At 39.0% G+C, this 26646-nt stretch overlaps 1 protein-coding gene across 3 annotated transcripts in view; it reads left to right on the plus strand.

Annotated features, from left to right (window-relative positions):
• ACAD11 (acyl-CoA dehydrogenase family member 11) overlaps positions 1-24920 on the plus strand; it is a 99467-nt gene extending 74547 nt beyond the window's left edge. For 2 of the 3 annotated variants that reach the window (XM_082392655.1, XM_082392656.1), the window contains 6 exons: positions 1120-1191; positions 2090-2244; positions 3933-4106; positions 18466-18582; positions 19475-19584; positions 20490-24920. In XM_082392655.1, coding sequence (XP_082248781.1) covers positions 1120-1191; positions 2090-2244; positions 3933-4106; positions 18466-18582; positions 19475-19584; positions 20490-20604 — 743 coding nt within the window. In that variant the 3' untranslated portion in view covers positions 20605-24920. The remainder of the gene's footprint in view (positions 1-1119; positions 1192-2089; positions 2245-3932; positions 4107-18465; positions 18583-19474; positions 19585-20489) is intronic. The other variant, XM_082392657.1, reaches the window with a different exon arrangement.
• Positions 24921-26646: the final 1726 nt, after the last annotated feature.

Below are 26646 nucleotides of genomic sequence, written 5' to 3' on the forward strand. Positions count from 1 at the left end.
CTGCTTAATGCACGTGGTAACCTAAGTGGCAAGGAAATCCAAAAAAGAGGAGATACGTGTAGCTGACTAATTTTGCTGTACAGCAGAAACTAATACAACATTGTAAAGCAACTATACTCCAATAAAAATTAACTTTAAGAAAAAAGGATTGAATTATAAAGAAAAGAAAAGTGTGTTGGCAAGATGGGGATGAACAAGCTCACTGGAGCAAACTGTGTATGGGAAGTTGTTGGGTTGCAGAGCAACAGCCTGAAAGACCACCAAAATGAGTTTATAATGTTGGTTCGCTACAAATACCCTCCATTGTAGAGCCTATGTTTGAAATTTCAGTATGACAATTTCACCAGCACCTCTCCAACTCCCTGTGCCAAGGCCAAAAGAAACAGTGTGGACATAGTTGATTATTAATGTCTATTCTGACTGGGAAAGGGTGTGGAGTTAGCATGGGATTATCTGCAGAATTTGGCAGGGAGGAGGGGTGATGTAAAGACAAAATGTGAATGTGTTTCCAATCTCAGTCACATGCCAGCATTTTCAAGAGGCAAACACACAGTGAACAAGCCTAGACTGGGAGCAAACATACCTGAAGACCCAGACTCAGCTTTGTCTCTAATGCTGAATCTGCTCTGTCCCTTCAAGCAGGTTCTTCACATCATCAGGCATTGGTTTCCACAATGGTCAAATCAGAAATTTGAATTACATTATTCACTTTCAATTTTTGAACAATTGGAACTTTTTTTTTCCAAGCAAAATTTTCTTTGGAAGCCCGTATATAAAAAATTTCAAAGAAGAAGCAATAATAGAACAATAATAAAATAGTCTGATCAGAGCTGTGGAGCCGTCTTCCTTTTTCATAGCTCTACAACTTCAGAGAATGAGCTCAGAAACCTCTTGATGAAATGATATCTAAAATCTCTTAAAATTTCTAAAACAGTTGATAAGTTTTCTGGGCTACACAGTGCTGGGGGTTCAGGGCTCTGGTCTACCTAGGAATGTATGACATATGAGGCCTATAAATTCCACTATCTCTGAGTAATTATATTTCAGTAGATTAATTATCTGTGACTGTTTTTTGGTCAATTCATTTTGCTTTTTAAAATTTTATTCTCTATTTTATAGATAATTTCCATGGAGGACATTTTGAGATCCATTTTAATCAAGTGCGAGTTCCTGCCACCAATTTAATACTAGGTGAGATAAGTTTGGAAAAATGACTCTCTATTATTTTGTTTTAAAATAATTTCAGGGCTAAATCTGGAAAAGATACGAAGTATACCATAATTTAGATACTTTCCCCTCTTATTTACTCCATTTATAAAGGAAAATTTTTTCCTTTGGTGGATTTTTCTTACATGGAATAATAAGGTTTTATTTAAGTATTTGATGTGGTATCACATCAGTTGAAAACACAGCTAAATACAAAAATTATACAATTCAGAGCAACACACTTTTTCCTGAAACATGATCTTCAAACCTCTACTTGTTTTACTAAAACCTCACTACTTTCTGAATTCAAGTCATATACACATTAGAAGCATAAATAACTTTGAACACTGTATGCCTGGAATGACTCCATCCTCTTGCTTGTTGGAATCCTACTCAACCTTCAGGGAACACCTCTGATGCCACCTCTTTCAGGAAGGTTCTTGTGTTCCTCATCTCATCCACTCAACAAGCCCCTGATCCTGCCAGGCCCTAAGATTACCATGATGAACAGACAGCATCTCCCTCCTTTGCCTTTCTTGTTCCTCTCCATATCCCTTATCCCTAGCATCCTTGCCCCTCTTCTAGGTTCTAAACTCGGGTCTGTGTCTTATCTACCATTGTAACCATTGCAGCACTAACAAAACAACTTATGCAGAGTAGGTACTCAAAAGACAGTTCTTAAATTTGATCCACGTTTTTGTTGATGGTGGTTTAAAATACATAGAAATCAAAGTTCCATAAAGGTATAGTGAACCTTTTTACAGAACTGACTTTTTTCCTACCGGAATGCCATTTTTATTGAGGGCAGCTCATTAGTTTCTCAGGATTTGTGTAAATAACAAAAGAAATAGGCTGTGGTCATGTTATCCTTTCTTTCTCACAGGTGAAGGTAGGGGATTTGAAATTGCCCAAGGCCGCCTTGGACCTGGCAGAATCCACCACTGTATGAGAACAATAGGTTTGGCTGAACGTGCTTTACAGATCATGTGTGAACGGGCAAAACAAAGGGTGGCCTTTAAGAAGAAACTGTATTCACATGTAAGGATAATTACTTATTTGAATTTGTTGTAGCCCAATGCACTACACTAACCTTGAACCAAAACAGCATTACTTGATCAGCAAGAGATTTCCTCTGCATAAACAAGGAGAAAATATGTTTTCCACAAAACATATTTATGTCTGAATTTAAATATAGTCTGACCAGAGGTAGTTATCTTTGTGAAAGATTAAATGACTCTTTAAGTGCTGCAACACCTCAGCACACAGAGTGTGGACAATTCCTTCAACTTTCCCAGACTCTCGTTCTCTAGAGAACCTCATACAGTAGCCCTCTCTGTGGACATGAGAAGGCTGTTGTAAGGAGGAAGGAAGCCTTGTCCTTTGGCTTTCTGGAAGGAATTAGGACAGATAAGTGGAGAGATATAGGAAAATAGCCTAAAACTCAGTGAAATAAGAGAGATATAAAAATGGAATGGACTGCTTTAAAAAAGAAGTGAGCTTCCTGTCAATGGAGAAATGCAAGTAGAAATGGGATCAACATTTGGTGGGATGTTCATGATATTTTGAATTCTCATCTCTAAATTATGCACTACTGAGTCTGTTGTTTACAAAGTACAGTAAACAATATAGTTACATCCTTACATCCAGGCACTATAATCCAAATTAGAGAATATTTATCAAGAGAAAAAGAGACGGTACTTCCCTGGTAGGGCAGTGGTTAAGAATCTACATGCCAATGCAGGGGACACAGGTTCGAACCCTGGTCCAGGAAGATCCCACACGCCATGGAGCAACTAAGCCCGTGCGCCACAACTACTGAGCCTGTGCTCTAGAGCCCACGAGCCACAACTACTGAGCCTGTGAGCCACAACTACTGAAGCCCGTGCACCTAGAGCCTGTGCTCTAAAACAAGAAAAGTCACTGCAATGAGAAGCCTGTGTGCTACAATGAAGAGTAGCCCCACTCGCCGCAACTAGAGAAAAACCTGCACACAGCAACGAAGACCCAATGCAGCCAAAAATAAATAAATAAATAAATAAATTTATTTTAAAATAAAAAGAGGAAAAGATGCTATCATTTCAGACTTCCTTGCTTACAAGAAATGTTGAAGGGAGCTTTTAAGCTGAAATAGAAAAATTTTAAGAGAAATGAGATATCCAAATCATCTCCCCAAAAGCCCTTCTAAATTTTAAGGAGGCAAGAAAAATTATTATTAAATATTTAATACTTATGATTGCTAACATGTAGTGTTAGGTCACACTTGTAGTGATAAAATTGTATTCTAGAGAACCTCGCTAGACATGTTTGCTGGACATGTGTATTTTGGTACATTTTATAAGATTGTCACAAATGTACTTTACAACCCCTTGTAAAGTACATTTGTGACAATCAAAAATTTTGCAGTATATTTTTTAACTTGAATTCCTATAGGCCATGTTTGCTTTTTTTTGAGATATTATTCAGCATATCTATGATTTAGTTGTAACATTGTTCTTATGGAAAAATAACAGCCTGCTTTATGGCACATACCTAGGAATAATTTGTGGAAGAACCCCTTTAGTTAACATTGAGGGCAAGGGTTCAGCTGTTAGATGGGCACTGTTGGAAAAGGTAAGAAGATGTGAATGTTTGAGGCCATGGATACAACTCCACAATGCTGATGGAGTAGGAGCTAAAGAGTTGCTCACGGCATCAACTGTCACTTCTTACACTTTTCTCTTTTCAAGATTGCCTGGGAGGAGCTTCAAGATGGCAGAAGAGTAAGACATGGAGATCACCTTCCTCCCCACAAATACATCAGAAATACATCTACATGTGGACCAACCCCTACAGAACACCTACTAAATGCTGGCAGAAGACCTCAGACCTCCCAAAAGGCCAAAAACTCCCCACGTACCTGGGTAGGGCAAAAGAAAAAACAGAGACAAAAGAATAGGGATGGGACCTGCACCAGTGGGAGGCAGCTGTGAAGGAGGAAAGGTTTCCACACACTAGGAAGCCCTTTCAAGGGCGGAGACTGCAGGTGTCAGAGGGGGAAACTTCGGAGCCACAGAGGAGAGCACAGCAACAGGGGTGCAGAGGGCAAAGCGGAGAGATTCCCGCACGGAGGATCGGTGCCGACCAGCACTCACCAGCCCTAGAGGCTTCTCTGCTCACCAGCCGGGGCAGGTGGGGGCTGGGAGCTGAGGCTCAGGCTTCAGAGGTCAGATCCCAGGGAGAGGACTGGGGCTGGCTGCGTGAACACAGCCTGAAGGGGCTAGTGCGCCACAGCTAGCCAGGAGGGAGTCCAGGAAAAAGTCTGGAGCTGCCGAAGAGGCAAGAAACTTATTCTTGCCTCTTTGTTTCGCGGTGCACGAGGAGAGGGGATTCAGAGCGCCGACTAAATGAGCTCCAGAGACGGGTGCATCAGCACAGACACCAGGAATGGGCATGAGACGCTAAGGCTGCTGCTGCAGCCACCAAGAAGCCCGTGTGCAAGCACAGGTCACTATCCACACCTCCCCTCCTGGGAACCTGTGCAGCCCGCCACTGCCAGGGTCCCGTGATCCAGGGACAACTTCCCCAGGAGAACACACGGCGCACCTCAGGCTGTTGAAACGTCATGCCAGCCTCTGCCGCCACAGGCTCACCCTGCATTCCGTACCCCTCCCTCCCCCCAGCCTGAGTGAGCCACAGCCCCCTAATCAGCTGCGCCTTTAACCCCATCCTGTCTGAGAGAAGAACAGATGCCCTCAGGCGACCTACACACAGAGGCGGGGCCAAATCCAAAGCTAAACCCCAGGAGCTGTGCGAACAAAGAAGAGAAAGGGAAATTTCTCCCAGCAGCCTGAAAAGCAGCGGATTAAAGTTCCACAAACAACTTGATGTACCCTACATCTGTGGAATACCTGAATAGACAACAAATCATCCCAAAATTGAGGTGGTGGACTTTGGGAGCAATGATATATATATTTTTTCCGTTTTCTCTTTTTGGGAGTGTGTATGTATATGTTTCTGTGTGTGATTTTGTCTGTATAGCTTTGCTTTTACCATTTGTCCTAGGGTTCTGTCTCTCCGTTTTTTTTTTTTGGTATAGTTTTTAGCACTTATCATTGGTGGATTTGTTTTTTGGTTTAGTTGCTCTCTTCTTTCTTTTTTTTTTTATTACTTAAATTTTTTTTTCAATAATTATTTTTTATTTCATTAATTTTATTTTATTTATTGATTTATTTTTCTTTCTTTCTTTCCTTTTTTCTCCCTTTAATTCTGAGCCATGTGGATGACAGGGTCTTGGCGCTCCAGCCGGGCATCAGGCCTGTGCCTCTGAGGTGGGAGAGCCAAGTTCAGGACATTGGTCCACCGGAGACCTCCCAGCTCCACGTAATATCAAATGGTGAAAATCTCCCAGAGATCTCCATCTCGATGCCAAGACCCAGCTCCACTCAACGACCAGCAAGCTACAGTGTTGGACACCCTATGCCAAACAACTAGCAAGACAGGAACACAACCCCACCCATTAGCAGAGAGGCTGCCTAAAATCATGATAAGGTCACAGACACCCCAAAACACACCACCAGCGGCAGACCTGCCCACCAGAAAGACAAGATGCACCCTCATCCACCAGAACACAGGCAATAGTCCCCTCCACCAGGAGGCTGACACAACCCACTGAACCAATCTTGGCCACTGGGGGCAGACAGCAAAAACAACAGGAACTACAAACCTGCAGCCTGTAAAAAGGAGACCCCAAACACAGTAAGATAAGCAAAATGAGAAGACAGAGAAATACACAGCAGATGAAGGAGCAAGGTAAAAACCCACCAGACCAAACAAATGAAGAGGAAATAGGCAGTCTACCTGAAAAAGAATTCAGAATAATGATAGTAAAGATGATCCAAAATCTTGGAAATGGAATGGAGAAAATACAAGAAACATTTAACAAGGAACTAGAAGAACTAAAGAACAAACAAACCATGATGCACAACACAATAAATGAAATTTAAAATTCTCTAGAAGGAATCAAGAGCAGATTAACTGAGGCAGAAGAACGGATAAGTGACCTGGAAGATAATATAGTGGAAATAACTACTGCAGAGCAGAATAAAGAAAAAAGAATGAAAAGAACTGAGGACAGTCTCAGAGACCTCTGGGACAACATTAAATGCACCAACATTTGAATTATAGGGGTCCCAGAAGAAGAAGGGAAAAAGAAAGGGGGGCTTCCCTGGTGGCGCAGTGGTTGAGAATCTGCCTGCCAATGCAGGGGACACGGGTTCGAGCCCTGGTCTGGGAAGATCCCACATGCCGCGGAGCAACTAGGCCCGTGAGCCACAATTACTGAGCCTGCGCGTCTGGAGCCTGTGCTCCGCAACAAGAGAGGCTGCGATAATGAGAGGCCCGCGCACCGCGATGAAGAGTGGCCCCCACTTGCCGCAACTAGAAAAAACCCTCACACAGAAACGAAGACCCAACACAGCCATAAATAAATAAATAAATAAATAAATAAAACCTTAAAAAAAAAAAAGAAAAAGAAAGGGACTGAGAAAATATTTGAAGAGATTATAGTTGAAAACTTCCCTAATATGGGAAAGGAAATAGTTAATCAAATCCAGGAAAGGCAGAGAGTCCCATACAGGATAAATCCAAGGAGAAACACGCCAAGACACATATTAACAAAACTATCAAATATTAAATACAAAGAAAAAATATTAAAAGCAGCAAGGGAAAAACAACAAATAACATAAAAGGGAATCCCCATAAGGTTAACAGCTGATCTTTCAGCAGAAACTCTGCAAGCCAGAAAGGAGTGGCAGTACATATTTAAAGTGATGAAAGGGAAAAACCTACAACCAAGATTACTCTACCCAGCAAGGATCTCATTCAGATTCAATAGAGAAACTAAAACTTTTACTGACAAGCAAAAGCTAACAGAATTCAGCACCACCAAACCAGCTTAACAACAAATGCTAAAGGAACTTCTCTACAAAGGAAACACAAGAGAAGGAAAGGACCTACAATAACAAACCCAAAACAATTAAGAAAATGGTAATAGGAACATACATATAGATAATTACCTTAAATGTAAATGGATTAAATGCTCCAACCAGAAGACCTACACTGGCTGAAAGGATACAAAAACAAAACCCATATATATGCTGTCTACAAGAGACCCTCTTCAGACCTAGGGACACATACAGACTGAAAGTGAGGGGATAGAAAAAGATATTCCATGCAAATGAAAATCAACAGAAAGCTGGAGTAGCAATTCTCATATCAGACAAAATGGACTTTAAAATAAAGACTATTACAAGAGACAAAGAAGGACACTATATAATGATCAAGGGATCGATCCAAGAAGAAGGTATAACAATTGTAAATATTTATGCACCCAACATAGGAGCACCTCAATACATAAGGCAAATACTAACAGCCATAAAAGGGGAAATCGACAGTAACACAATCATAGTAGGGGACTTTAACACCCCACTTTCACCAATGGACAGATCATCCAATATGAAAATAAATAAGGAAACACAAACTTTAAATGATACATTAAACAAGATGGACTTAATTGATATTTATAGGACATTCCATCCAAAAACAACAGAATACACTTTCTTCTCAGGTTCTCATGGAATATTCTCCAGGATGGATCATATCTTGTGTCACAAATCAAGCCTCAGTAAATTTAAGAAAATTGAAATCGTATCAAGTATCTTTTCCTACTACAACGCTATGAGACTAGATATCAATTACAGGAAAAAAGCTGTAAAAAATACAAACACATGGAGGCTAAACAATACACTGCTTAATAACCAAGAGATCACTGAAACAATCAGAAAGGAAATCAAAAAATACCTAGAAACAAATGAAAATGAAAACAGATGACCTAAAACCTATATGATGCAGCACAAGCATTTCTAAGAGGGAAGTTTACAGCAATACAATCCTACCTTAAGAAACAAGAAACATCTCAAATAAACAGCCTAACCTTACACCTAAAGCAATTAGAGAAAGAAGAACAAAAAACCCCAAAGTTAGGAGGAGGAAAGAAATCATAAAGATCAGATCAGAAATAAATGAAAAAGAAATGAAGGAAACAATAGCAAAGATCAATAAAACTAAAAGCTGGTTCTTTGAGAAGATAAACAAAATTGATAAACCATTAGCCAGACTCATCAAAAAAAAGAGGGAGAGAACTCAAATAAATAGAATTAGAAATGAAAAAGGAGAAGTAACTACTGACACTGCAGAGACACTGCAAAGGATCGTAATTGATTACTACAAGCAAATCTATGCCAAAAAATGGACAACCTGGAAGAAATGGAAAAATTCTTAGAAAAGCACAACCTTCTGAGACTGAATGAGGAAGAAATAGAAAATATAAACAGACCAATCACAAGCACTGAAATTGAAACTGTGATGAAAAATCTTCCAACAAACAAAAGCCCAGGACCAGATGGCTTCACAGGCGAATTCTATCAAACATTTAGAGAAGAGCTAACACCTATCCTTCTCAAACTCTTCCAAACTATAACAGAGGGAGGAACACTCCCAAACTCCTTCTACGAGGTCACCATCACCCTGATACCAAAACCAGACAAAGATGTCACAAAGAAAGAAAACTACAGGCCAATATCACTGATGAACATAGATGCAAAAATCCTCAACAAAATACTAGCAAACAGAATCCAACAGCACATTAAAAGGATCATACACCATGATCAAGTGGGGTTTATCTCAGGAATGCAAGGATTCTTCAATATATGCAAATCAATCAATGTGATACACCATATTAACAAACTGAAGAAGAAAAACCATATGATCATCTCAATAGATGCAGAAAAAGCTTTTGACAAAATTCAATACCCATTTATGATAAAAACCCTCCAGGAAGTAGGCATAGAGACAACTTACCTGAACCTAATAAAGGCCATATATAACAAACCCACAGCCAACATCGTCCTCAATGGTGAAAAACTGAAACCATTTCCACTAAGATCAGGAACAAGACAAGGTTGCCCACTCCCACCACTATTATTCAACATTGTTTTGGAAGTTTTAGCCACAGCAATCAGAGAAGAAAAAGAAATAAAAGGAATCCAAATCAGAAAAGAAGAACTAACGCTGTCACTGTTTGCAGATGACATGGTACTATACATAGAGAATCCTAAAGATGCTACCGGAAAACTACTAGAACTGATCAATGAATCTGGTAAAGTAGCAGGATACAAAATTAATGTACAGAAATCTCTTGCATTCCTATGCACTAATGATGAAAAATCTGAAAGTGAAATTAAGGAAACACTCCCATTTACCATTGCAACAAAAACAATAAAATACCTAGGAATAAACCTACCTAGGAAACAAAAGACCTGTATGCAGAAAAATATAAGACACTGATGAAAGAAATTAAAGATGATACAAATAGATGGAGAGATATACCATGTTCTTGGATTGGAAGAATCAACATTGTGAAAATGACTCCACTACCCAAAGCAATCTACAGATTCAATGCAATCCCTATCAAATTACCACTGGCATTTTTCACAGAACTAGAACAAAAAATTTCACAATTTGTATGGAAACACAAAAGACCCCAAATAGCCAAAGCAATCTTGAGAAAGAAAAATGGAGCTGGAGGAATCAGGCTCCCTGACTTCAGATTATACCACAAAGCTACAGTAATCAAGACAGTATGGTACTGGCACAAAAACAGAAATATAGATCAATGGAACAGGATCCAAAGCCCAGAGATAAACCCATGCACATATGGTCACCTTATTTTTGATAAATGAAGCAAGAATATTCAATGGAGAAAAGACAGCCTCTTCAATAAGTGGTGGTGGGAAAACTGGACAGCTACAGATAAAAGAATGAAATTAGAACACTCCCTAACACCACACACAAAAATAAACTCAAAATGGATTAAAGACCTAAATATAAGGCCGGACACTATAAAACTCTTAGAGGAAAACATAGGCAGAACACTATGACATAAATCACAGCAAGATCCTTTTTGACCCACCTCCTAGCGAAATGGAAATAAAAGCAAAAATAAAGAAATGGGACCTAATGAAACTTAAAATCTTTTGCACAGTAAAGGAAATCATAAACAAGACGAAAAGACAACCCTCAGAATGGGAGAAAATATTTGGAAATGAAGCAACTGACAAAGGATTAACCTCCAATTTTAGAAGCAGCTCATGCAACTCAGTATCAAAAAAACAAACAACCCCATCCAAAAATGGCCAGAAGACAGAAATAGACCTTTCTCCAAAGAAGACATACAGATGGCCAAGAAGCACATGAAAAGCTTCTCAACATCACTAATTATTAGAGAAATGCATATCAGAACTACAATTAGGTATCACCTCACACCAGCTAGAATGGGCGTCATCAGAAAATCTACAAACAGCAAATGCTGGAGAGGGTGTGGAGAAAAGGGAACCCTCTGGCCCTGTTGGTGGGAATGTAAATTGATACAGCCACTATGGAGAACAGTATGGAGGTTCTTTAAAAAACTAAAAATAGAATTTCCATATGATTCAGCAATCCCTCTACTGGGCATATACCCAGAGAAAACCATGATTCAAAAAGACACATACACCCCAATGTTCATTGCAGCACTATTTACAATAGCCAGGTCATGGAAACAACCTAAATGCCCATCGACAGACGAATGGATAAAGAAGATTTGGTACATGTATACAATGGAATATTACTCAGCCATAAAAAGGAATGAAATTGGGTCATTTGTTGAGACGTGAATGGATTTAGAGACTGTCATACAGAGTGAAGTAAGTCAGAAAGAGAAAAACAAATATCGTATATTAACGCATATATGTGGAACGTAGAAAAATGGTACAGATGAACTGGTTTTCAGGGCAGAAATTGAGACACAGACGTAGAGAACAAATGTATGGACACCAAGGGGGTGAAAGTGGTGGGGGGCTGGGGGTGGGACTGTGATGAATTGGGTGATTGGGATTGACATATATACACTGATATGTATAAAATAGATGACTAATAAGAACCTGCTGTATAAAAAAATAAATAAAATTAAATTAAAAATAAAAAGAAATAATACAGATAGAAACCTTGTACCTTTGACCCAGTTTCCCCCAATTGCAACATCTTATCAAACTATAATACATTATCAGAACCAAGATATTGTCATCAATACAGTCAAGATACATAACATTTCCATTACCACAAAGAGCCCTCATGTTGTCCTTTTATAGCTGCACCCATTTCACTCTCACCCCTCCTCCCTCCTTAACTCCTGGCAACCACTAATCTGTTCTTCATCTTTATAATTTTGTCATTTCAGGAAAGAAATTATACAGTATTTAAACTTTTGTGGTTGGTTTTTTTCATTCAGCATAATTCTTTGGAGATTCATCCAGGTTATATGTATCAGTAGCTGGCTTCTTTTTATTGTTGAGTAGTATTCCTTGGTGTGGATTATCACAGTTTAACTATTCACCTGTTGAGGGATATTTGGGTTCTTTCCAGTTTTGAGCTGTTACAAATAAAGCTGCTATAAACATTCAAGTATAGGTTTTAGCATCAACTTAATTCTTTATTTCTCTGGTATAAATGACTAAAAACTCAGTTGCTGGGTCATACAGTAGTTGCATGTTTAGTTTTTTAAGAAACCACCAAACTGTCTTCCAGAATGACTATGCCATTTTTCATTCTCACCAGCTGTGTATGAGTGATCCAGTTTCTTAGGAGAACATTATGTGTAATGTTGGCTGTAGATTTTTTGTAGATGTTCTTTGTTAAGTTGAATTCCCCTCTATAATTAGTTTTCTGAGAGTTTTTATCATGAATGAATGTTGAATTTTGTCAAATGATTTTTCTGCATTAATTTGTATGACCATGTGATTTTTTTTTCATCTTGTTAATATGATGGAGTACATTGATGGATTTTCAATACTAAACTTGCTTTGCATCCTTAGAATAAACCCTACTTTGTCATTATGTATAATTCTTTTTATTTTTTTGGAAAGTTTTGGTTTTTTTTAAATTTACTATTTATTTATTTATTTTGGCTGTGCCAGGTCTTAGTTGCAGCATGTGTGATCTTTAGTTGCAGCATGTGGACTTAGTTGTGGCACGTGGGTTCTTAGTTGAAGTATGCAGACTTCTTAGTTGTGGCATGTGAACTCTTAGTTGCTGCATGCATGCAGGATCTAGTTTCCCGACCAGGGATTGATCACGGGCCCCCTGCATTGGGAGCACAGAGTCTAATCCACTGGCCCACCAGGGAAGTCCTGAGAGTTATGTTTTATTTGGTGGAAATTTTTAGGACTTCAAGCCTGAGAGGCAGCATCTCAAGTAACCCTGAGAGAACTGTTCCTAGGAGGGAGCCAGGATATATAGGAGTTTTGCAACAAAGGGCAGGTAGTCTGAAGTCAAAGATTATTGTTAATTAAAGAAAACCAGATTGTCTATATTTATGTTAATTCTTCTTTAAACATTTGGTAGAGTTCTCCAATGAAACAATTTGGGCCTGGAGATTTGGTCTGGGGTTAGTTTTTAATTTACAATTCAGTTTCCTTAATAGCTATAGGGTTATTCACATTATCTATTTTATATTGAATGAATTGTGGTGGTTTGTATTTTTTGAGGAAGTGATCCATTTTGTCTAAGCTGTCAATTTTATGTGTTTAGAGTTGTGCATAATATTCTCCTGTTATCCTATTGATGTCTGCAGGGTCTTCAGTGATATTCCGTTTCATTACTGAAATTGGTTATTTGTGCCTTCCTTTTCCTTTGTCTGTCTTCTTAAAGGTCTGTCAATTTTACTGATCTTCTCAAAGAATATATATTAATTATTAATATATAAAATTATACAATATAATAATTGATATGACAACATTAACAAGATCTTTGTTTCATTGATTTTCTTTATTTTTTTTGTTTTGTTTTCAATTTTATTGATTTCTGCTATTTATCATATCCTTTCTTTTGCTTTCTTCAGGCTTATTTTGCTCTTTTTTTATAGGTTCTTGGTGCGGTAGCAAGGAGTATTGATGTGAGACTTTTCCTATTTTCTAATCTATGTGTTTAGTGCTGTAAATTTTCCTCTCAACACTGCTTTACCTGTATTCCACAAATTTTTATGTATTGTATTTTTATATTAATCCCATCAGTGTATTTTTCAATTTTCCTTGAGATCCTCTTTTTAAAAAAATTTTAATTAATTAATTTGTCTATTTTAATGCTATTCTTTAAAAAAAAATTTTGGTCTATTTTCTCTCTGTGGTTCAGATTGGGCAATTGCTATTGTCCTGTCTTCCAGTTCACTGATTTGTTCCTTTGTCCCCTCCATTCTGCTGCTGAGCCCATCCACTGAGCTTTTTATTTAAATGGTTATATTTTTCAGTTACAAAATATCCATTTTTTTCTTCTTTATTTCTTCTTAGTAATTTCATTACTAAGACTTAAATTCCTTTGCTGAAGCTTTCTATTTTCTCATTTGTTTCAGTTGTGTTTCTATTTACTGATTGAAGCATTTTTATCATAGTTGCTTTAAAATCTTTGTCAGAAATTATAACATTTCTGTCATCTCAGAGTTGTCATCATCATAAATTTTGAGACTTCCTGGGTTTTGGCATAACAAATAATTTTTTATTAAAACCTAGACATTTTCATATTATGTTATAAGATTCTGGATCTTATTTAAACTTTCTATTTTAGCTGGGTTTCTCTGACACTGCTCTGTTAGAGGAAGGGGTTGCACCTCATTACTGCCAGGCAGAGGTAGGTAGAAGTCCAGCTTCCCGCTCAGCCTCCACTGGTAGCTGAGGAAAGGGGTGCATTCTCATCACCGGGTGGTCCCCAATGACATCATAGAGGGGAGGGAACTTGTTCCTGGTGTTGCTCCTTACTTGACACTCTCTGTCTGATACCACCCTGGCAGGAGTGTTGAGGTACCTCATCTCGCACTCACAAGGGTGGAAGTCTGTGCTGGCATGAGTAGGAGTGGGGCCAGTGCTTTTTTCTTTAGTATTGGCTTGGGTAGAGTGGTTATTCTCTAAGTTTTCTGTCTTTCTAGCTGCCCCTTCCCAATCCTTCAGCTAAAGACAGTATTTGTTGAGGCTGTTTTTTGTTTGATTTTTGTCTGTGCTCATTGGTATTTCCAGGTTGCTGGCTTCTTCAGCTCCAAGTCTGGGATATATGAGACAAAGAGGAAACGGAGGGAACTTACTACCATGTTGTTCTTCTGTTCCCAAAGTCCCTGGCCAGTCTGGCTTCTTCTCTCTACCTTTCAGAGTCTTCTTGTGTTTGTTCTTTGGATGATGCCCAAGATTTTAGTTGTACTTTGCAGGAGGAATAGGGAAAAGTACATCTATTCCATCTTCCTGGAAATAGAAGTCTTTGGAAATACCAATTTCATAATTTGTGCAAGTATTCTATAAACCACAATGTGGAACTCTCTGGGAAAACCTGAACTGGAGAATAGGGACTGGTGCTGAAGCTGAGGTAGTCTGCTCCACTCTAGATCTGGGGCTTGGGAAACACACACTCAGGCATGTATGCAGAGCACATAAATTTAGCAACTTAGATGAAATGGATCAATTCCTCAAAAGCCACAAAATACCAAAACTCACTGAATGTGAAATAGATAACCTGAATGGTTCTACAACTATTAAAGAAGCTGAATACACAGTTTAAAATATCCTGAGAAAAGAAATCTTCAGGCCCAAATGGTATCACTGGTAAATTCTGCTAAACAGTTAAAGAAGAAATAACACAAATTCTATACAATCTCTTCCAGAAAAATGAAGAGGAGGAAGCACTTGCCAACTCATTTATGAGACCAGAATTACACTAATCCAAAACCAGACAAGAACAAACTACAGACCAGTATAGATGCAAAAACCTAGCAAATGTAATCCAGCAATATGTAAAAAGAACAACCAAGTGAGGTTTATCCCAGGAATGCAAGGCTGATGCATATTCAAATATCAATCATTAAGAAAATTAATCATTGTAATGTGCCATATTAACAGCCTAGAAAAGAAAAACCACATGATCATATCGATTGATAGAAGAAGGCACTTGACAAAATTCAGCATCTATTCATGATAAAGCTCTCAGCATACTAGAGATAGAAAGGAATTTATTTAACCTAATACGGAGCATCTAAAAATTCTACAGCTAACATCGTACTTAATAATGAAAGACTGAATGTTTTCATTCCCAAGATTGGGAACAAAGCAAGGATGTTTACTCTCACCACTGCTCTTTTTTTTTTTTTTAACACTTTTTAAATTTTTATTTATTTATTTATTTTTAGCTGTGTTGGGTCTTCATTGCTGCACGCAGTCTTTCTCTAGTTGGGGCGAGGGGGGCTACTCTTCATTGCAGTGCGCAGACTTCTCATTGCGGTGGCTTCTCTTGTTGCAGAGCATGGGCTCTAGGTGTGCAAGCTCAGTAGTTGTGGAACGTGGGCTCAGTAGTTGTGGCTCATGGGCTCTAGAGCATAAGCTCAGTAGTTTTGGCACACAGGCTTAGTTGCTCCGTGACATGTGGGATCTTCCCGGACCAGGGCTCGAACCCATGTCCCCTGCATTGGCAGGCGTATTCTTAACCACTGTGCCACCAGGGAAGTCCCATCACCACTGCTCTTTACCATCATAGAGGAAGTCTTAGCCATTGTGGTGAGACAAGAAAAAGAAATAAAGTGCATAGTTGGGGGAAAGAATAGATAAAACTGCCCCTCTTTGCAGACAACATGATTGTGTAGAAAATCCTTAGGAATCTACCAAACAGAACAAAACAATCTTCCTAGAACTAATAATAAGTGAGTTTAGCAAAGTCATAGGATTGAATCAACACATAAAATTAATTTTATTTCTGTATACTAGCAATGAACAATTTTATTTCTGTATACTAGCAGTGAACAATCGGAAGCTGAAATTTTAAAAATACCATTTACAATAGACTAAGAAAGGAAATAGGTACAAATCTAACAAAACATGTATAGAATCTACATGCTAAAAATTATAAAAGTGTAAAAGAAACCAAAAGAAGCCTAAATAAATAACAGAGAAATACTGTGTTCATGGATTGGAAGGCTAACATAGTTAAGATGTGAGCTATTCTCAAATTGATCTATAGATTTAATGTAATTCCAATCAGAATCCCAGCAGAACATTTTTGTAGATATAAACAAGTTGATCCTAGAATTTATATGGAAATGCAGAGAAACTAAAATAATAAAAGAGTTTGAAAAAGAAGAGTAAAGTTGGAGGAATCACAGTATCTGATTGAAGACTTACCGTAAGCTACGACAAGACAGTGTGGTATAAGGAGAGACACATAGGTCTTTGGAACAGAATAGCAGGTCTAGAAATAGACTCATAAAAACATGGGTCAATTGACTTTTATATATAGGTGAAAATATCACGAAGATAAAAGTCTCCTGACCTGGTATTAGGCAAAATGTTCTTAGACATGCACCAAAAACATGACACATAAGGGAAAAAAATTGACAAATTGGACTTCATTAAAATTGAGCACTTTGGCACTATGAAAGTCACTATTAAGAGAATGAAAAAAGCTATGGACTGGGAGAAAATGTTTGCAAATTGCCTATCTAACAAATGACTGAATAATGAACTCTCTAAGCCCAGCTCTCTAAGCCCAATTAAAAAATGGGCAAATGACTTGAACAGACTTGTCACCAAACAATTTATAAATGGCAAATAAACACATCAAGAGGTGACCAATGTCATCAGCAATTAGGGAAATGCAAATTAAAACCACCATGAGATATCTCTGCACATTGTTAAAATGGCTAAAATTTAAAAATACAGATGATAGCGAGTGCTGATGGTTTGGAGAGTAACTGGAACTCATATACTGCTGGTGGGAATGCAAAATGGTACAGTCACTCTGGAAAACTTCGACGGCTTCTTATAAGTATTTACCACATGACCTAACAATTCCACTCCTGGTATTTGCTTTAAAAAGTGAAAAGGTATGTTCACACAGAAACCCATATACAGATATTTACAGAAGCTCTGTTAATAATTCACCAAAAACTGGAAACAACCCAAATGTCCTTCAACAGGTGAATGGAAAAACAAGTCGTGGTACATCCCTACAATGGAATACTACTCAGTGATAAAGAGGCGTGGACAGTTGATACACAGAACAATTCGGATGAAATTCAAAGGAATTATGCTGAGTGAAGGAAGCCGGTCTCTAAAGAATACATGCTAAATGATTCCATTTATATGACATTCTGGAAAAGGCAACAGTATAATAACTGAGAACCATTCAGTGGTTGCTAGAGGGCAGAAGTAGGGCTAAAAAGGGGCAGCATGAGGGAGTTTTTTGGGGGAGATGAAACTGTTCTGTATCGTGTTTGTGGTTATACCAGTATATACATGTGTTAAAATTCATAGAACTGTTCACCAAAGAAAAAGTTCATGTTTACTAAATAAATAATAGTAATAACACAACAAAAGATGCTGGATCATTCTCACACTGAAATATCTTAGGAATTATCTAGATTGTCAATAAGCAGGTCCACCACCTTACATTTAACCAAGTTTCAATGGGAGTGTGCAGTTAGCATTCAGAAGGGCCAGTAAGGAGTGTCCTGGCAATAAAACAATTGCTCAGTGAGACCATCTTGACTTTAGACACCAGGATATCCAAAATAAATTATTTCTCTGAGCAAATAAAGTTTTTTTCTAAAATCCGCCAATGTTACCTGCAGCATTCCATGGGTATGTGGCTGGCTGGTTATTTCAAACAAATTAACTCTTCCATTTAAAAATATATAGAGGACTTCCCCGGTGGCACAGTGGTTAAGAATCTGCCTGCCAATTCAGGGAACACAGGTTCGAGCCCTGGTCCGGGAAGATCCCACATGTCGTGGAGCAACTAAGCCCATGCGCCACAACTACTGAGCCTGCGTGCCACAACTACTGAAGCCCGCATGCCTAGAGCCTGTGCTCTGCAACAAGAGAGGCCACCACAATGAGAAGCCCACGCACCACAACGAAGAGTAGACCCCACTCACTGCAACTAGAGAAAGCCCGCGTGCAGCAACTAAGACCCAACGCAGCCAAAGATAAAATAAATAAATATATTAAAAATATATAATAAAAATAAAAATATATAGAGTAAGGCTTGAGAACAGTCCTTGGCGTAGAGGATGTTTTCACCAAACTACCAGTCTGTGTTACATGTGGACCTCTGACACCAGCTTATCTCCTCCTTCTTCTGCTGCCCTTTGCTCCTCTGCAGGAGGTGGTGGCTCACTGGATCGCTGAAAGCCGCATTGCCATTGAGGAGATCCGCTTGTTGACCTTGAAAGCTGCCCACAGCATTGATACTCTGGGCAGCTCTGGTGCTAAGAAGGAGGTGAGGCTCCTTGGACCACCATCTGCCAAGCCTTCTCCAAGAAGTTTGTCCCACTCTTGGGGCATTCCAGGTTTCATGGTGCCTTGAGGGCACTCAGAATATCGGAAGCTTCCATGTGATTTCGGTTTAAAAATTATAAATGTATAATTTATACATTTATACAATCACCCTTGCTAGTTTTCCTTTCACTGGGCTGCTTTAGGGAATGATTTTCAGGATGCAGAATATCTTCAGCTTTCTTGAGATGCAGCAACAGAAGGTAGAGAAGGTAAATACCAAACTTTATACTGACTTGGAATTGTACCCGGTATGTTACTTTCTGCTAACCTCTTGACCTTGGGCAAAGTATCTGACCTGTCTGCCTATGGCCTAGGGTTCTAGCAAAGACTGACCAAGTTGATACAGAATGCAGAGCACTGTGCTGCCAACTAGAAATGTTTCATAGAAGACACCTCTCGTCCCCTGCCTTCTTATGTTTCTGGCTTATTTGGAATAAGAACATGATTGTTTAATTATAAAAGCAATGAAATTGCCAAGGGAAAACTGATTAGCGAAGACTTTTTAACTCTTTATGATCCCTAAGGTGATGAATGTCACTTATCAGTTGCCTGAAATCCTTTCAGAAACAAGACAATGCAAGTAATAAATAAGTTAATAAAATGTGATTTGGAAGAGATATCTCTTTCCAAAAGGTCTGTGTTGACTGAAATATGTCCGTTAGCTGCATTAGTGGATCTTTGTTGGCTTTCATCAAAGATCGTGTTTCAGTGGTGTGTGTATGTGGGAAAGTTCCCTTGTTTCTTTTCACAAAGAAAATACAGATTATATCAAATTTTATCACATTGTGTATTGTCTAAGAAAGGAACATTCTTTTTATATCTTGTTTATGTAGATTGCAATGATTAAAGTGGCTGCCCCTCGGGCCGTCTGCAAAATTGTTGACCAGGCCATCCAAGTGTGTGGAGGTGCCGGTGTTTCCCACGAATACCCTCTGGCTAACATGTGAGTAGATGTCATTTAATCACCATCTACATTTGATGGGCTTGGAGTTAAAAATCTACAGATGGCTTGATACTAACTGTTTATGAAGAAAATAAAGATAACTAACTTACTTTAAAGCATAATTGAAGGCTAACTGAGGCAATATATGTATTTTACTCTAGAGCTCAGTACCAATAAATAGTTTTATGATTACAATTGTCATTTCACTCAACCATGTTCACTTTTACACTGAGAAGATGCACTGAGGGTTCCTGGGCTGTAAATAACTCATGGGGGTTCACCCTGGAACAGGAAGGAGAGGAAGGGAGCAGAGCAAGGCTTAGGTATGCACTTAGGACACTTTACCACCCACACCCGGAGGCCGTGGCCAGACTGCGGCAGTGCATGCCAGCCACCATCTCATGTCCACATGTGCTTGCTGGGATCAAGAAGGAATACTCTCCACTGACCATCACCACCAGGCATGGTGCCACCTTCTCTCTCACACTGGAGATAAGAGGCTGGTGCCCCATCAGTTTATCCCCCATCAATTTTTAATAAGAAAGAACTAAATATATAGTACTATATATTTATTGTATATAAATGTTATATATTCTTCATGGCCTGTGGATTACCTAAGATATCTCCTAGTTCTAGCAAATACTAGTACCTACAGCAAACCAAGACTGAGATTAAGCCCACTGCACTGTGCCATTTAAGATTCCACTCCCAAGATGAGGACTTGAAAATGGCATTTCACAAGCCCTTGGGCTGACTTTCCTTGATTTTCCCTGTGCAATTTTCTTATCACTGCCTTGGTGAGATTTCAAACCATAATAATCTTGGCTTAGAATCAGAGTGACTGATGTTAAAGCATCAGGTTCCTCTTTGATAAGTCCTGACATCCCTGCTCTGTGTTTTTGCAGGTATGCCCTAACGCGAACTTTGCGCTTAGCAGATGGGCCCGATGAAGTTCACCTCTCGGCAGTCGCAAAAATGGAGCTGTGGGACCAAGCCAGAAGCCTGAGGGCCAAGGTGTAGAATTCATTGGCTCCAGCATTTGTATCTCATTCAGCTTTTGCAGCAGTTTAAGCACAGGATTAATTACTCACTTTGGTAAAGATTTGAGCATCTGTTTTAATCAATGGGTTTTGTCATTTCAAGGGTCACACTTAAAATCTTATAATTTCAAGGGTTTCAGTGAAAAAGGAAATTTCATAGCTGTTGTCATTCAGTCTAACACCTAAGTGTATAGCATTTATTTTTTAAACGCTCCTCTTGTAAAGAAATCATGAAATAAATTGGCAAACTAAAGCATAGCGTAAAAATATTTGCACTTTTTTACTTTCAGGAATTGTTCCATTTAAATAAATAGTCAAGGAATATTTAATCACTACTTTGTAAAAAATATTGTGGGATCCCCTTTTTAACATTGGTTTTAGGGGCTGGTTTAACACTTTGTGGTAATGTTTGCCCTGGAGAAGGATGGATGACTGATTGGGTCATTTTAGAGTTTGTATTGCTATAAGCCTCTTCATAATTCAACAGGAAGCATTTATACATAAAATCCGATTGTCACTAGAGGACATGGCATCTTATGAGAAAATATAATTAAGAAAAATTTTAATTATGTATAAAATGTTGATGCTAACAGTGGATAGTTTAACCTACAAGAAAGTTATGCAGTTTTGAGAGGAGATTAAAGACAGTATTCTCTGAACACCATTCTGTTAATAGCAACACCCTAAGCCAACATCATTGGGGCACTTTAAGTCAGCGCTGCCGAGGACTGCAGCCCGGGCCATGTTGTAAGTCTTGAGCACCTGAATTGTGGTCAGCATAACTGAGGAACTGAATTTTTGATTTTTTAAAAATTTAATTAATCTAAATATAGATTCTCAACTCAGTTACTGGAAAACTTTTAAGTATGCTTGGAATAACTTGTGTATGTGAATTGTCTTTTGCAAATATAAATTTTATGAAATCTAAATATGGAGCAAGTATTTTGAATGAAAATTTAACATCCAAATTAAGAAAGTATATAATATATACCAGATTTTGAAGACTCAGTACAAAAAAAAATTAGATGTCTCATTAATACTTTTTAATATTGATTACATGCTGAAATGGTAATATTTTGGATATATTGAGTTAAATAAAATATATTATTTAAATTAATTTTACCTGTTTCTCGTTACATTTTTAGTTTGTGGAATTGGAATAGTTACTGGCAAATTTTTTTAATTTTCAAATGAAAGTATTTTGAGTTTGGAAAGCTTTAAAATTGTTTTATTAGAAAGCATACACATCACATGAATTTACTGATGCGTAGAGATTATTTCAATCATTATTTAAATGTCATCTTGGAGTGGGGTTAGGGCCAGACATTTATGAAGCCCATGTCATGTGGGCTTTGTAAACATTTGCCTTTGAGCCTTAACCTCGCTGCACCTCGTATTCCTTTTTGTATGTTGGGATTAACTTTTAAACCTAGAGGACCCTTATCTACTGAGGGCTTGTGTGGGAATCACTGAAGCCATATAGAAGCACTTTGATACTTGTGAACCACAATAAAGTACTTTATAAGGCATCCTTATTTAAAGTGGATAAAATCTTATAACCCAAGCTGGTCAAGCTTATTACTAGTTTTAAAAGCTGCGACTTAGGAGAAATCAGGATTGTTTCTGAACAATTAGAATTAAAAGTTATATCTGGTAGTTGCAATTTTGTGATGATTTTTTCTTCTTTGAGAAGAACTGGCTATATTGGTGGTTGATTCATTTCAGTTGATCTGTTTTTATCTATGTCTGTCACATCCACAGCCATCCCCCAATGTGATCCATATTCACCTCTCTCACCTACCTTTAATTTATTCAGATAAAATCATGTTAAAAAAGAGTAGTAGAAGTTGTTGAAACAGAAAATTCCAGTCTCCAAAGGATAAAGTAAGACCAAGGGAACTATGCCTCAGTCACAGTGAGTGAATGACTGACTGTAAACATGGGAGTGGCAGGGCCATTTCTGGGGTCTCCTCAGGCTGTCACTGTGGGTCACTCTGAGCAGTCCACCCCGGACAGTCAGCCAGGTTTGCCAGGAATTTGAACCCACACAGCTGTAAAATGAGAAGTAGCCCTTCAGGGTGACCCCACACAGGAAGGCAGGAAGAAGGGGAGAGCTCACCAGTCAGGGCTTTAACCAAGATTTGCGGTGTGGGCAGCAGCAGGGGAGGAGGGGCTGTGGCTGCCCGACAGGAAGTCACCATAAAGCTCTACACATAAGCAGTCACAGAAGGTGTGGCAGTGCTTATCCAAAGGAGCAGCCAGTTAAGGATCTCTGGGAGTTGATGTTCTAACCTCTTAAGAACACACAAGAGAAATTTCAGCTGATCACGGGGGAGCTGATTTCCTCATCAACCTGTTTACAAGGCTTTCCCCAGGTCCACGTCACTCCAGCTCTTCCCACAACTCTGGTCTACTTACATGTCATAGGCATGTGTGCATTTTGTCGAAGAAAATAAAGTGGGTGACAGCAGCAAAACCAATAGTAGCATGTAGGTGATTCAATAGATAGGCTGCATAAGGCTTGCAGACAAATACGTCTCCCGTTTTTCTTGAATTAAGCTACAACAGTTGCTGGGAAATTCAGAAGAAGGCACTTCTCACCCAGGCTTCTGAAGGATTTAAATTAGTAAAGTTCTTAAATAAAGGATATTATAAAATGAAATGTATTTAAGAAAATGACTGCTATGAACAAATGCTTGATTTCAGTCAAGCCAGGTAGCCTCAGCCAGACCTCTCTTTTTCCCAGGCGCCTGATGATCCCTCCCCAAGAAGCAGAATGGAAGGGGTGCAGGCCAAGCAGTGGGCCTCCTGTTAGCACTTGGGACCAATGTTTGTCTGTTGCACCTATTTCCCCACTCTCCCTTTGCCTGGATTACTGTGGTAGTCTTCTAACTGGGCTTCAGATCTGTTCTCATAGCGGCCAGCCTGAACCTCTCAAAATGCTGCAGTGGCTTTCCATCTCACTAGGAATAAAACCCTAACCCTCACCTTGGCTGACAAGGATCCACCTGAGCTTGTCCCCAGTACCTCTCTGCGCTCACCCACCTGCCTCCCTCCAAACAGCCTCTGGACTGTGCTTGCAACAGACCAGACCACCACAGCTGGGCCTCGGAGTCTTGGCTCTCACTCTTTTCTCTGCCTGGGAAGATCTACCCTGAGATTACCAGATGCCTGCTCCAAAGTCACCTTGTTGAAAGGTCCTTTCTTGAGCACTTGTTCTGAACTAGCACCACCTGCTAGCACCACTCTCTAGCCTCTTTACCTGCCACTCTTTTCACAGCACTTATCACTTGACATATCTACTTATTTATGGTCTGTCTTCTCCCTAGAGTCCACTTTTTTTGTGTACTGGAACCATGCCTGGCTGGTATGCATTAAAAAAAAAGTATGAATGAATGAATTCATGTGCATGGATGCTCTCCTTGTCCCTGATTTGCAGTTGTTGAGAGGGCAAATCATTTACTTATAGGTCTGCAAACAGAACAGAGCAGAAGCCTGAGCACCAGCCCATGAACACAGTGGTTGGACAACAGACCCAGAGTGGGTTACGGGTAACTGGGGAAACACTGGGGCTGAAAAGGGATATTAGTGCCCCAGCAGTGTGGGGCGCACAGCAGTTTGGACAGATCAGTTGATGAAATAGGTGTTTAATGAGTATTTTAACAATTCAGAGAATGCATGTTTACTTTTTTAAATTTTCTTGATGTGGAATGCAGCCTAAGCAGCCAGAGTGCTGTGATCAGCTTGAGGTACAGAGGGAAGTCAGAGTAACTAAGAAAAACAAAGTCACATTCAGTAATTGTTAGAATTTTCCAAATAAACAGTATTCTGGGAAGTGTCCTCACTTAATTCAGGGCATCCAAAGAGCATTCAGGGTTTATGATCCTGACAATATTTTTATTTCTTTTTTTGTTATCTCTTTCTCATTGTGATTATGTGATTATCATGAAGAAAACCCACAAACATTCTAGCGTAAGAGTGTGGTTGCGATAAGCTCTGTGAAACAAGGGCTTTTATCTGCCTTATCTTCACCCCAAAGTATGTGAAGAAACAAAGGGTGATTGTCCTGAGCAGTGCCTTTCTGAGTCAGCCGCCTGACTGTCAGGTGGAGAATGGCATGTGGCCAGAAGCGCCTTTGCCCGCTGCGTCGATGGTTGTTACTAGCTGGTGGAAAGTCTCCTTTCACTCTTTTTTTTTTTTTTTTTAAACATCTTTATTGAAGTATAATTGCCTTACAATGGTGTGTTAGCTTCTGCTTTATAACAAAGTGAATCAGTTATACATATACAATATGTTCCCATATCTCTTCCCTCTTGCATCTCCCTCCCTCCCACCCTCCCCATCCCACCCCTCTAGGTGGTCACAAAGCACCGAGCTGATCTCCCTGTGCTATGTGGCTGCTTCCCACTAGCTATCTATTTTACATTTGGTAGTGTATATATGTCCATGCCACTCTCTTACCCTGTCACATCTCACCCCACCCCCTCCCCATATCCTCAAGTCCATTCTCTAGTAGGTCTGTGTCTTTATTCCCGTCTTGCCACTAGGTTCTTCATGGCTTTTTTTTTTTTTTTTCCTTAGATTTCCTTAGTATATATGTGTTAGCATACTGTATTTGTTTTTCTCTTTCTGACCTACTTCACTCTGTATGACAGACTCTAACTCCATCCACCTCATTACAAATACCTCCATTTCATTTCTTTTTATGGCTGAGTAATATTCCATTGTATATATGTGCCACATCTTCTTTATCCATTCATCTGTCGATGGACATTTAGGTTGCTTCCATGTCCTGGCTATTGTAAATAGAGCTGCAATGAACATTTTGGTACATGACTCTTTTTGAACTATGGTTTTCTCAGGGTATATGCCCAGTAGTGGGATTGCTGGGTCGTATGGTAGTTCTATTTGTAGTTTTTTAAGGAACCTCCATACTGTTCTCCATAGTGGCTGTATCAATTTACATTCCCACCAACAGTGCAAGAGTGTTCCCTTTTCTCCACACCCTCTCCAACATTTATTGTTTCTGGATTTTTTGATGATGGCCATTCTGATCGGTGTGAGATGATATCTCATTGTAGTTTTGATTTGCATTTCTCTAATGATTAATGATGTTGAGCATTCTTTCATGTGTCTGTTGGCAATCTGTATGTCTTCTTTGGAGAAATGTCTATTTAGGTCTTCTGCCCATTTTTGGATTGGGTTGTTTGTTTTTTTGTTATTGAGCTGCATGAGCTGCTTGTAAATCTGGGAGGTTAATCCTTTGTCAGTTGCTTCATTTGCAAATATTTTCTCCCATTCTGAGGGCTGTCTTTTGGTCTTGTTTATGGTTTCCTTTGCTGTGCAAAAGCTTTTAAGTTTCATTAGGTTCCATTTGTTTATTTGTGTTCTTATTTCCATTTCTCTGGGAGCTGGGTCAAAAAGAATCTTGCTGTGATGTATGTCATAGAGTGTTCTGCCTATGTTTTCCTCTAAGAGTTTGATAGTGTCTGGCCTTACACTTAGGTCTTTAATCCATTTTGAGTTTATTTTTGTGCATGGTGTCAGGGAGTGTTCTAATTTCATACTTTTACATGTATCTGTCCAATTTTCCCAGCACCACTTATTGAAGAGGCTGTCTTTTCTCCACTGTATATGCTTGCCTCCTTTATCAAAGATAAGGTGACCATATGTGCGTGGGTTTATCTCTGGGCTTTCTATCCTGTTCCATTGATCTATATTTCTGTTTTTGTGCCAGTACCAAACTGTCTTGATTACTGTAGCTTTGTAATATAGTCTGAAGTCAGGGAGCCTGATTCCCCCAGCTCCATTTTTTGTTCTCAAGATTGCTTTGGCTATTCGGGGTCTTTTGTGTTTCCATACAAATTGTGAAATTTTTTGTTCTAGTTCTGTGAAAAATGTCAGTGGTAGTTTGACAGGGATTGTATTGAATCTGTAGATTGCTTTGGGTAGTAGAGTCATTTTCACAATGTTGATTCTTCCAATCCAGGAACATGGTATATCTCTCCATCTATTTGTATCA

This window comes from Balaenoptera borealis (genome assembly GCF_965194805.1).
Source record: "Balaenoptera borealis genome assembly, chromosome: 5".
Lineage (NCBI taxonomy): Eukaryota > Metazoa > Chordata > Mammalia > Artiodactyla > Balaenopteridae > Balaenoptera > Balaenoptera borealis.